We start from the raw sequence: 13,204 nt of genomic DNA on the forward strand, positions 1-13,204 counted from the left end.
GAATAATTGTATTATTTTGAATCAGGGAGTGGTTTAGGATATTTACTTGAATCCTCGAAAGAAATTGATCCGAACTGCCTGCAATTATACAAGAAAATGTAGAACAATTGTTAGACATGTAAATTGTATGAGAAATATAATATGAAGCTTCTTTGTATAATTTGAGTACACCAAATATAATATGGGTTAATTTTATAGACCCCCCTGCAGTATCATTGTTTTGAACTTACTACCTCTCAAGTTTTATTTGTTTAGACGTACAACCCGGGTGAATTTTATCAACTCTTTTACCCGGGGCCTAATATTTGTCATAACAATAAAATAACCTCTCTTTTTTTTCAGGGTAAAAGAGTAAAAACTATCACCCGTGGTGGCCGTGGACTCTTATCCGCTAGGTACGTACTATGTTCAAAACAACGATACTACAGGGGTCCATCTGCGATTAACCCTTTTTTTTTTATTGACTAGTAAAAACATTATTGCACCGCATCGATGGAGTTATTAGTTGACTCCTACAGGCTACAGCCAACTTCTAGATTTCTCAAAAAATAAAAATAAAAATATCTAGATACCTAAACTTTTCAATATCGCTCGTAAATACAGAAGCGAAGATACTTCACATAGAAATTATAGAAACTCAAATATATATAACAATCCTAAAGGGATGTACGGAAACTCACCAGAGAAAAATAAAGAAACAAGGCGATAAAATAAGCGATCCTTGACCCATAAGCAAACCCTCCGCTAATCTTCGCCCACGCCATGGAAGCAACGCTAGGGGCCGCCACAAACAGGAAAAACACCGGATGAAGCTCTTTCGGTAGCGTCTCATTCGTGGGTAATCTCTGATACAAGGTCACAAACAACACGGCATAATGAGCCAAACCAACCGCATAGAAAAATATCGGTCCCTCTTTAAGCCCCATCGTTGCCCCAAGCAGAGCCCCCACAAAATTACCAACAATCGACAAATGGTTTGTTGGATTAGCCACTTTCGATAGCCTCCTTTGACCGCCAGACATCCACTGTCCGTAAATTTTCAGCTCAAGGATAAATATTGGCGCCATCAACACGTACCATACAGCTGAATGTAGGTTAACCGCGACTTTTGGCGGTACTCCAATTACTAGAAATAGACAAGTGATCCACGGAGCGAAGAAGAAGTTGACACGAACCGGGTGGTAGTATTCTCTTCTAACCGCTTCGAAGTAGAAGATGATTTTGAGGGCGTAGATTGAGGCGATGACACATATTAGAGCGGTCGCGACGCACCAAAGGACCAAATTGACGTCCAGGCTTACATGCAGAAACTTCATGGAGGGCGACGTTGCTAAGTTTTTCCATAGGATTGCTTGGCTACTGACACCGAGGCACATACCGAAGGATGAGATCGGGAATCGGAGGAGGAACGGCCATGTCTTGTCTCCAGGAAGAACCAGTTCTTCTGATGACTGGAAAAAAAAATAGATAGATAGAAATTAATAATTTAACAGGTAAAACTTCAGTGAAACATAATCGATATATGCTTGAAGTTTGTTCTAGTACAATATGCAAACACCAAATAAGTGATGAGAATCGAGAAAGGGAATATAATTTTTATACTATGTTGTACGTGACCTGCAGGTTCAGCAACTTTTCATAGACCAAAACCTGGATATTTCAGCTAGCAATACATTTTTTTCTCCAGGGTTATTTAGTTATTTGTCCTTTAAATCATTGGAATTGCTCATAGGTTGCTCAAATTCTAATGCGTCTTGCAATTTGGTCCCTCAATGAACAAAACACCCCCTCAACCTCTTTTTTCCGGTTGAGCATGAATGGGTTGGAGGGGGAACATAAAACTAAGGGGGGATTTTGGTCGTAGAGGTCTGAAATGTTGCAACACCCTTTATGAGTTGAGGAGCATAAGAGCAGTTTCAAAGATTTGAGGGACTAACGTGGAAGTATTGAACAGTTGAGGGACTAATATCTATATAACCGTTGTATTGCTCTCTAGAATATATTTTGAATGTGTGCGTAATTGGATTTGCACGTGTGTTGTTCTGATATCATCTTTTAACACATCAAACTTCAACGTTATGGTGAGGATTGAGGTTATAAATTTGTAATGTTGTACTCTAAACAGACATAAAAAGTTCTGGTCTCAATGACAGTTGGTAAACATGAACCAGGAATATATTGACAGGCAACAAAACCAATGTGTAACCAAGAGATTTCATACCTTGAGAGTTTCTAACTCTGGCCCCTCTAACGCATCAAAGTATCGATGAACTGCAGGAAGATCTTCAGCTTGAGTAATTTCCGAAGTCTCAGCAGCATCAGGAGTCAACGGCTTTCCACGTAAAGTCGAAATTTGCCTCTCTAGTTTACCAGACCAGGTCTTAAAAGAATCAAAACGTTTGTCCTTCATCGCATTACTCCTCAATATTGTCCGAGGAGTATATTGATTCTTATCAACTGCTACTGTGTTTGTCTGGGAAAGCCCCGATTGCATCGGTTGAGAATAAAACCGAGACTTTTTTGGGGGAAGAGGGCTTGAATAAGTACTTGGTTGCTCAACATTTCCATTTATTACAGGACCTTCGAGTAATCGGACACTTTTACTTTTGGTTTCTTCAATGTTGAGAGAAGTAGGAGAGCTTGGCATGCTGATTGAAATAGAGTGATTCCTGCCATGATCAGAAGATTGGAAGGGGGAAATTGGTGGAATAGTGATAGTATCATTGGCTTCGTTCTTGATACTTGCAGCTTCGGATACCTGAAATGAAAGATAAAGTTATTAATATCTTAATTCACGCTCTATTTTCATACTAGAACATAAATAAACAAGCATATGATTTTGTAACATAACCTTAAATGCCAAGGTTAGGAAATCGATGTCATATGTATCTTTATTTTCTCACTCTTTTCATTTTTTTTTAGCAAGACACTCAATTTCTACTCCGATTAAAGATATGACCTTTAGTACTACAGATAGTGATTTTAATCATTTATCTTCTTCTTTTTTTCACTAGTAATAATGTCAACCTTTGTCATCTCTTAAATTGCATGAAATTAACATTGTTTCATTCATACCAATGAATGCAACATCAAGATCTTTGTAATGATTTCATTCTCTTATCAAATTATTAGCTTTATGAAACAAAATATCTCTGTAAATCTATCTTATTCCGTCCTTTTTCCTCAATATATATCTGTTCTGTTAAAACTCGTCACATGTAAGATCATCTTGCATTGCCCTAAAGGTATTTAAAAATTGGTCCGAGAGAAAAGCAATCAAAGTACTTCAATTAGAATCATGCTTAATATGCACATCTGTTTGCTTTCATCAGAATCATGTGATGGTAAACATATGCTAAATTTGGCAACGTTATGATAATCTGGAGTGGTTTAGTATTGTGATAATGGAATCTTATAAATTGAAAACAGTATCATAAGATTACAACTCACATCAACCGCAGAATCTGGCCGAGGACTTGGGATGGTGTCGAAACCGAAAACTACTTCAGACGATATTTGCTTGAAAAGGGTTGGAAGTTGCTCAGGAGATCCTCGTTCATTATTGCTCTCCATTAGGGCTCAACTGCAATAAAAAGCACGGATGATGTTTATTCTAATAGAATAAAGAACCAAAACTTGTAATACAGCAATACTAGCAGAAAATATTTGGGTTCAAAGAACAAAATTTGATCAAAAGCTTATGCTAAGAACCTAATCGCATTCTAATACAACATCAAATAAGAATGCAACTACTTTGAAACCTTATAACTAGTACAATCTATGATCTAGAAAGGCTTTAAAACAAAGGAGGAGGCTAGATTAGAGAAACTTACCTGATGAAAATTATAAAGCACTAAACTTGGGAGAAAGATATAAAACTTGAATTGCTCTGGGTATATATAAGAAAGAAATCTCAGATATATTCAAATTAAAAGAAGAATATTCAAGGAGATAGCCTATGGGAACAGAGCATGTGCATCTAAATAATTTCAAGAAGAATCTTTCCTTTTATCAAATGGGGTAGGAGAAACTAGCCAAAATAACAGGACACATCAGTATAAAGAAAGATCTCAGCCACAATAAACAAAGAAAAGAAAATAGAAGCTCTATTATTCTCATCCTAGAAAATAAGGAGAAAAAGAAAAAGAAACGCTAAAAACAAGACCCACAACAACTGCATTAAAAGACTTTTTCTTAATTGTTTGTATTCAACTTTTATTTCTTTTTATCCATAACAGTTGGAGCATTGGATATATAACTATAAAAAGAACAAGTTGGTCAAAATCTCTATCAACCTAATATGGACATAATTACAATATCAGGCCATTAGTGTTAATTTCTGCCACAAATATTTTCTTTCTTTTTCTGTCTGGTGATCACTAAAATGGTAGAGATATATAAATGGCATCATAATAATTTAATGACCCGTATGCACAAATTTGCTAATGTCAAGTATACATGAAACAAACATTATTTCCTATGATACCCATGCGCGCAAATTTGCTGACTACTAAAGTGTATATTTCCAAATATGTTGCATTGGAAAACGTTATATATCCTATGTTAAAGAGGGGGGAAACATAGGAAATATGAAGTACCCAAGTTTAGAAAATATGAAAAATACCCATTGAAAAAAAGTATGAAATTATTAATCGAAGAAGAGAAACAGTACTTACCAACCTCAAACCCTCAACTCTTTTGACAAACGGAATGCTCAAGTGAACGTCTTTGAGGATGGAAGATGAAGATGACTATGACTCTATGAAAGCGAAGGGGATGTCTGACATTAAAATGAAAATGTTTGAGAAAAGACAATAAAATGAGAAGTTAAAATGAATCCAAAAATATTGTTGCGTGTCAATATATAGTGGCCTAACAACTGTGATGGTAATGAAAGGTAATCAACAGCTTTTAGAGACAAAAAGCGGGAGTGCCCAGTACAGTGCTTGGCGTTGCGTTAGGTTTTGACTAGCTAGGCTCTACAGTTCACGAATTTTGACTAAAGTTACAACATTTATGTAATATGTACTAATTAATTTTAACTATCGATAAATTAAAAAGAAGAAACATTTTACATTATCATGGTTTTCTCATGAAACTAAGAAAAAACATTTCTTAATAAAATATCACTTGCAACTCACATGGCCATCACTAAGAAAGTTAATAGATAATAGTTTATTGTAAAATTTCTTAATAGGTTTCCACACTGAAATTAATTAATGACAGGTTCAAGAATCTTGCATCCTTTAGAAAAATACACAGCTGGTGAAGGACGTATAGAATATTTCCTAAAGAACGGGAATATTTGGACTTGTGTGTAGATGAAAAGCTTTAATAGTAGTCGTTGTAGGACTTTCGTGGTCCATTAAACTCATGTTAATGAGCCATTTAGGACTAATCAATCAATTTTTAGTTTAAAAAATAATAAATATATTAGGTAAGCCAGATCACCATGTGTTTGTGCTCAAGCAGAAATCTGCCAGCTCCTTTATAAGACATAGATTGTGATGGAGATTTATATTATTTTATGTGGGCGCGGACTTGTCATGTCCTAACTAGATTCATTATGTTGTTTACTAATTGACCCCATCCAACTCATAACTGTAACACCTGCAACATTAATTGTTCCCTGAACTGCAGATTTAAAGATACTTCCTCTCATTTATATATTCAATGAAACTTATCATTCCCTCAACTATTTTATACTTACCTAAAATTTATCCTTCTCAAAATATCAGCTCCATAAGTATTGATAGATGAGTTGAGGGATGTTAAGTGCCGTCTTCTCGAATTTATCCTTTCTTAGGAGGTCTATTTATTAGGAAACAAATTTTTCTTTCTCTAAAGAGTAAAATAGTAAGTATTTTCACCTAGGGGTCTATCCGCAACGATAGAACGAGAAAGAGTTTATCCGAAAGTGAGCGATAGTACAAGGGTCTATCTGTAACTCTTTTTATTGGAATTTAATATTTTTTTTTTTGGTCTTTAACCACAAGTGTCCCTACCCAACATTGAAGATTGAACTAATCCTACTCGAGGATTGTGGCTACCATTCTCAACAAGTGCCGCTTCCAACTTTCTAGCTGTTGCCAATAGGTAGGAGTCGTCAGGGACCAGCTTGTCTATCACTGGGGCATCAACTTAATGGTATTGGAATTTAATATACAAGATATAAGAAAAGAATAATTTCTTTAATGTTCGTATATTGAGATATTCGCGGATTATTCATTCCAATACCTTTATAATTCATATTAAAATAGTATCTTTTTTATCCGTTTACAACAATCAAACTCCCTTTCTTAAACAACAATAACAGTCTACAAGCCTGTTATTGATGGAATTTTCTAAGCCTATGAAGAATTATGCATGTAATCTATTTATGGACTTATGACGTATGATATTTTTCTTATTTTAATTATTAACAAGACTGCACTTTTTTGATCTCGCATCTTGAATCTTGAACCTCCCCTGTTCAAATCTCTTCATTTATCATAGACCAGGCCTCAGTGTTCAAGAATCAACATAATCATCTTTATAACTTAATGTTCCCAATGATTAAAATGATATCAGATTAAACCAAGGGAAAAGCTAATCTCAAACCATTTTAAACCCACATTTGGTATGTCATACCTACGTTTATTGAACAAAAAAGAGGAAAAAATACTAATACGAACTGTGAAATATACACAAAAGATAAGACTAGTTGTAAGTAAATATAGTTATGAGTTTAAATATATGGGCCTAAAAAGCTTATATCCAATAAGCTCTATGAGAAACCTATATCTAATAATCCAAACAACTCAAACCAAATTCAATTAATCACATCAAGTTCAATTTTTTGCAGTGCCTTCCTAAATCCGAAACAAAAACAATATTTTCCTATTAATTAGAAATTTTTATTTCCTTTTTTAAGGAATTTTTATATATTCGAATTTTTACATAATTGCTTTTGTGGCTAAGGCTTAATCTGAAAAACAAAATTTGGATATTGGTTTAGTAAAGTTAGAATCTTTTCTTTAGATTATCTTATATTGCTTGGTTTCTTCTTTATAATGGTTTAAAATAAATTTCAATGTAATTTATAGTGTATTGTTAATTTGTCAGGTCTACAAATTAAATTTTATAGTTTATAGTTATAATAAAACCAACTATAATTGATAAAAAATCATGGATCTGTCACTGAATAGAAGTGTTAGATTTAGAATATAATTATGCATCATTTACAACAGCCCACATGGGAATCATAATCCTCTAAGATTTTTCCGTCAAATTCATGAATATATTTTGCTGAGTAAAACTACGGATGGAAAGTTAGTCATTCCTCATGAGCCTCCATCAATAACCTCTATCACAAAGAATCACCCAGAAAAATTCAACAGGCCATTTATAAAAATATAGTACATAGTTGGATAAACAAACCCAAAATCATGTATTCAAACAACTGAAATGTATTCATCTTTAAAAAAGAAAAAGAAAAAGAAAATTAACTTAAGGAGGCACTAAGATCTCAAAAAAATTCATGAGAAGATTTTTGTCCTAAATAATAAATGCTTACCTGAGGATTTACTGCAGCCGCTTAATTTATTCACAATCACTCAAACTAGCTACCTCCGTATACAGTGGAAGAAAATGATCTAGCGATGCTCTTATATATATGAGATGACATGAGATATGGAGAGAGAGAGACGGAAAGACAGAGTGACAGAGACTTCTAGGCTTTTTCCACACAAATTAGAGCCCACAAAACACAACAGCTGGTTACAGAAATAAGAACATGCACAAATAAAACCTTTGCCAATCATAAATATTTAGAATTATGTACTTGGTTGGTACAATATATAAGATAATCAATACTAGGTCAACAAGGCGTGTAATTATCAACTCTCTTCCATTGGAGGCCGTTCCCATGTGCCTACGTTTTGTTTTATATTATTTTTTGTTTTACTTTCATTAATTAATATATTAATTAATTTTGGCTTGATTCAATGGCTGGGGCGATGATTTATATCCACTATTCCTTCTTATAAAGGTACTTTCTTAGTTAACCCTTGATTCAATAGGCGTACAAAGACCGCACTTAAAATTATAGTTTAACTGAAACCAGTCGTCTGACTTAACCCCTTACAGATAAGTAACACATAGCTCTATTTAGTCCCAATCCTCAATTATTATTGGCTTAAGTACGTCGTAAAAATAAGATAAAACAAATAATTTAAGTGCAAATTAAAAAGATTTGACAGCCCTTTTTAAAAGCAAACTGTTCTTCAAAAGACTTGAAGTGAAGCTCAATGAAGAAGACGTGATGATGTTGAATCTAATGGCAACTCTTATCGTTGAAACGATCCGAAGATACTTAGCCAATGAGAAAGAGTTTGACGATGCTCTAGGGATTCAATCACAAATCAACTATTCACACAAATTCTACAATAAATCTCTTTTTTTTCTCAATGCATTAACCTCTCTAAAATATGACCTCTTCCTATTTTATATATGTAGCATTTGATAATAAAGGAAAGAAATATATGAGTCATAGTAGAAGTTTGGAGATGAAAAGAGGCCAATGAACGATTGAGATTAAACCACAAAATTTGCAAAAACGTGTTGTCCGCATCGATGGGCAATACCGGCCATTGATATTCCCCTATGCACCATCGATAGTTACACCATAAACCATCGATAGGCTAAATTTTGATTTCTAAAAATTATCAAATGTGCACTGTAGTCCATCAATGGTATAGCTGATCATCGATTGTTCCCTGTAGACCATCAATGGTGTGATTCTTATTTCTATTTTTCTCCTATTCTGTGCTATAATCTATCAATTGACTAATGACCATCGATGGTATGCTTGTGACCATTGAAGGTGTGATGGCTTAAGTTAACATGAATGTTAATTTTTGCATTATTTTGCCACATGTATTTTGTATACATGTTGATACCTGAAATATATCATCTCAAACAATTATCAGTAACAAGTAAGAGTTTGTTATTACTCAAACAAGAGATATTATATGAACTATGTTCTAACAATCTCCCCGTTTTGATAATATCAAAACTTAAAATTTGAAATATAGAAATATATGTATTTTGAGATATATATTCAACAAACAAAACAAATAAACACTTTTCGTGCAAAAGAAAAAGATATAAAAAGCCCCTTTAAATTCATGCATTCATAAAAGCGTAAACATGTACATTGTTATAGTCATTTTAGTGCTGAAAACTAATCTTCAATTAAGGGAAAAAACATGTCCTACATTATACATAATCGAGCCAGCACTTCAAAAGAATCCAAGACCTAGCTCGGCACTTGACACGCCAACATCTCGCGAGGATGACTCAAATAACGTTACATGTTGACCCCTGGCTAGGTCGACTCCCTGATTGACCTGCTCGACCAGCCATTCGGCCAACATCTTACGAAGGTGACTTAGAGGGTGGTACTTCTTGACCACCAGACGAGTAGAAAAGTGACGAAATACCTAGAGCCTCAAGCTCCTTCCTGCGCGCTGACAGCCAATCATCTCGCAATAAATGCTATTAAATACATTATGAGCGCCTTTATTCCTCCACCCCTAATAGTCTTTATGACACATCAGATCACGTCGGCACTACACGTCCCAATCACTTTGCATTAAATGCCAAAGTGACATCTCCTCCACTCGTCGACCGACACCTATGAAGTAGATGTTGACTTGGCCGCTAACTCATACTCGGTCAAAATTACCATCCTACCCCTCTACCACCATTATAAATAGGTGTACTATTTTTAATAATAAGTTAAGATCTTTTCTCTACCAACTGTGCTTAATAACATCTATAGTTCAGTTACTTCTCCACTCAAGGATATTACTGACTTGATCGCCGGACAAACAATCAGGAAACCCAACCCTATCCTCTTACGATTTTCTATTTGTGCAAGGAAGAACAACACACCTCAAAACTGGATATTCGGAGTGTTAGAGGACCTCCATCAACTTAATATTTTCTCTTAGTGATTGTTTGATATCAGCCATCAACAGTTTGGTCCCCACCGTGGGGCTTTCTCTCTACTCTGAGCAATCATGTCTAATTCTCAGTATAGGCATGATTAGTCCATCCTCGGAGTATCCCCTCCGGTCTATGTCATCCAAGCTCAGCTTGAAGAGTCCACCTAGCAGATCACTTAAGCCTTCCAGTAGCAGTTTGCTGCTTTCACCACCGAACTCCTCCGTTGGATCCCTCCTCCTCAGCCTGCTTACTCCGTTGCTCCTCCACCATCAGAGTACCAGCCTTCGGCAACTCATCCTCCACAAGAAGCCTAGCTCAAAGCTCCTCCTCCTTTGTATGCTGCTCATCTTGGACATTAGAGAAGTCACGTCAAACACGCGTCTCCTCCTCTATGCCAGCCGACCCACCGAGTGGATCCTCACCAGTGCTACTCTTCATACATGGAGGTGATGAGGGAGAGTCCTAACCATGGTCGTGACAGAAGGGAGAACAAAAACATATGAGCTCAGTGAGATCCTCGACATTATCGCACCGCTCCAGGCCCCTTAGCTACCTACATGGCCTCCGATTATGATCAGACTTACCGAACAATCGCGAAATCCTTTTGGGAGGGACACTCCTCTCACCGATGACATCATGAACGCCACATGTGAGAAATACAAGATGCCCACAATAGAGAAGTACAAGGGCGAGGGAGACCCTATGGAGCATGTCCTGAAGACTATGACATGATGAGCATGTTGTAGGTACCCAAAGCTATTATCTGCTGGTGCTTTCTCACCACCTTATCAGGAAGCACCAAGCTCTGATGGAATTTTCTGGAGAAGAAGTTCATTGGTAGCTACGAGCAACTCAGCAAGAAGTTTGTGCACCGCTTCTTCACTTATAATAAGCAGAAGTTATCTACTCATGTGTTGATACAGATGAGGCAGGAGCCTAGAGCGAACCACTGAAGCTATTTCATGAGTTTTCAGGCAAAGCGATTAGAGGTCGATGACCTGGGGAGCTCGGTTACCATGTCGGCTATTGTGACCGACCTTTCAAACAATGAGCTGACCGACTCACTCGCCAAGAAGTAATGCTTAACATATGAGCAGTTGATGGCTAAGGCTCACGGGTATATGGATATGGAGGATGCCTAAGCCTACAAGAATGTGGCTAGGGTGACAGAGGTGGTAGTGGCAGCAACTGTGACACCAACAACCCCAGCTATAGTAGTAGTTCTAGCACCAACAATTCTTGTGGCACCAGACACATCGAGTGATCGCCGCAATAGCCTAGGTGGCCAGACCAATGTGGGAGTCAGCTAGGGATCTCCTTCCGAGACCAAAGTCGGTAATCCATCCCCTAGAGCCGACTATCGCCGTCCGACAGGAGGGATCAAAAGAGGGAGCCACCACCTAAGCCAGTCCTCACGACCCTTAACACCTCCCTTATTGATGCCCTCTATATGGTTTAGCGGGAGGGATATCTCGCATCTTCCCCCTCCTTAGATGAAAACGGATCCCCGCAATCGAGATATTCAGCAGTACTACCGATATTACCGAGATCATGGTCATCTCACTAATGATTGTCGAATCCTTCATAGGAATATCGAGGTCCTGATATAGAGAGGGTACCTCAGGAAGCTTTTCTCCACGAGGGACAAGAAGGAAGACGCCCCAGTAGGAATGGATAGGAGGTCTCGCTCCTGATCACCTCGCCCTCAGCCGCTGCCTAATAGTCAACCCACCAAACCTAACCATAAGTGGGTCATCAACACTATTAGCGATGGTCCCATCATTGGAGGATAATCTAACAGCGCTAAGAAGAGATATGTCAAGCGAGCATTGCGGGTGAATGTATGTGACAAGAAGCTAAGAGCATAGGAGCCTATATCATTTAGCGATGCTGACTCGAAGGACGTTAAGACACCTCATGGTGATCCTATTATCATTACAGCTGGGATTCATGGTTTCCAAGTTAAGTGGATCATGGTTAACACGGGGAGCTTGGTTGACGTCCTTTATATCTACGGCTTCAACTAGATGGGCATTGATAAATCCCGATTACAACCATGTCGAGGTCTGATCCTCGGCATTACAAGACATGCACTCTAACCAGAAGGGATGATCACGCTCCCCCCTAACGGTCGGCACATACCCATAGCATTCCACTGTTCAGGTCCAGTTTGTTGTGATGGACCATAAGTTGGCCCACAATGTTATATTAGTCATAATTTTCCTCCATCTCCTGCGAGTTGTCCCTTCCAATATCATTGGATGATGAATATTTTGACCCCGAAAGGAGTCGATGTGGCTATGAGCAACCAATGAGCAGATCATGATTCCTGCTATGTTCTCTTTGACAAGGGAAAGAGAGTGCACAAGACCCACCCATGAAATAGGCTTGCCTTCAGATGGAGAAAGCATTCACACAAGAGAGGGTGACTCCCGCTAAGGAGCTTCATGAGATACCGATCAATCAAGAAGGATTGAAGAAGGTCAATATCGGATCCGGCCTCATTGAGCCTCAACGAAGGGAGATGATTGCATTCTTATTGGCGAACACTGACGTATTCACCTGCAAACCAGAAGATATGTTGAGGATTCCTCCCGAAGTGATGAACCACAAGCTCACAGTCGATCGACACTCTAAGCCAGTTCGACAGAAGAAGCAACATCTCGGCCCCGAGAGGCAGAAGGTGGCCCCGATGAAGTCGATCGATTCTTAAGAGCTAAACTAATTCATGAGGTGGAATACCCCGAATGGTTATCTAATGTGGTGCTGGTGAAGAAGGCTCTAAACAAGTAGTGGATGTGTGTAGACTTCACTGATCTTAATAAGGCCTTTCCAAAGGATAGCTACCCCCTCCCTCAGATCGATCAGCTCAGTGATGAAAGCACATGACATGAATTACTCAGCTTCATGGACACCTTCTCTAGCTACAATTAGATCTTTATGGTGGAGCATGACCAAGAGAAGACTTTATCTATTATAGACCAAGGGATCTATTACTATAGGGTGATGACCTTGGGTCTTAAGATTGCTGGTGCCACCTACCAGTTGCTTGTCAACAAGATCTTTAAGCCCTAGATTGGCCAAAATATGGAAGCTTATGTGGACGACATCTTGATGAAGTCAAAGTAGACGTCGACCCACATAGCCGACCTTGTTGAAACCTTCTTCGTCCTTCGGTGCTACTACATGAAGCTCAACCAAGCTAAGTGCACTT

General features: G+C 37.7%; 1 protein-coding gene across 5 annotated transcripts; it reads right to left on the minus strand.

Annotated features, from left to right (window-relative positions):
• LOC109823208 (S-type anion channel SLAH3-like) lies at positions 17 to 7,697 on the minus strand. Of its 5 annotated transcripts, XM_020389502.1 has the most exons (6): positions 7,556 to 7,697; positions 4,677 to 4,780; positions 3,451 to 3,583; positions 2,222 to 2,758; positions 681 to 1,451; positions 17 to 78 (listed from the first exon to the last, which is right to left on the minus strand). In XM_020389502.1, exons 3-6 carry the CDS (start codon positions 3,571 to 3,573, stop codon positions 43 to 45), a joined length of 1,467 nt encoding a protein of 488 aa, XP_020245091.1. In that variant the 5' UTR covers positions 3,574 to 3,583; positions 4,677 to 4,780; positions 7,556 to 7,697; the 3' UTR covers positions 17 to 42. The 5 variants fall into 5 exon arrangements, with proteins under 5 accessions (XP_020245091.1, XP_020245104.1, XP_020245100.1 ...); XM_020389515.1 differs by lacking the exon at positions 4,677 to 4,780 and having other exon boundaries at positions 7,556 to 7,609; XM_020389511.1 differs by lacking the exon at positions 7,556 to 7,697 and having other exon boundaries at positions 4,681 to 4,832.

This window comes from Asparagus officinalis, chromosome 1 (genome assembly GCF_001876935.1).
Source record: "Asparagus officinalis chromosome 1, Aspof.V1, whole genome shotgun sequence".
NCBI classification, from domain to species: domain Eukaryota; kingdom Viridiplantae; phylum Streptophyta; class Magnoliopsida; order Asparagales; family Asparagaceae; genus Asparagus; species Asparagus officinalis.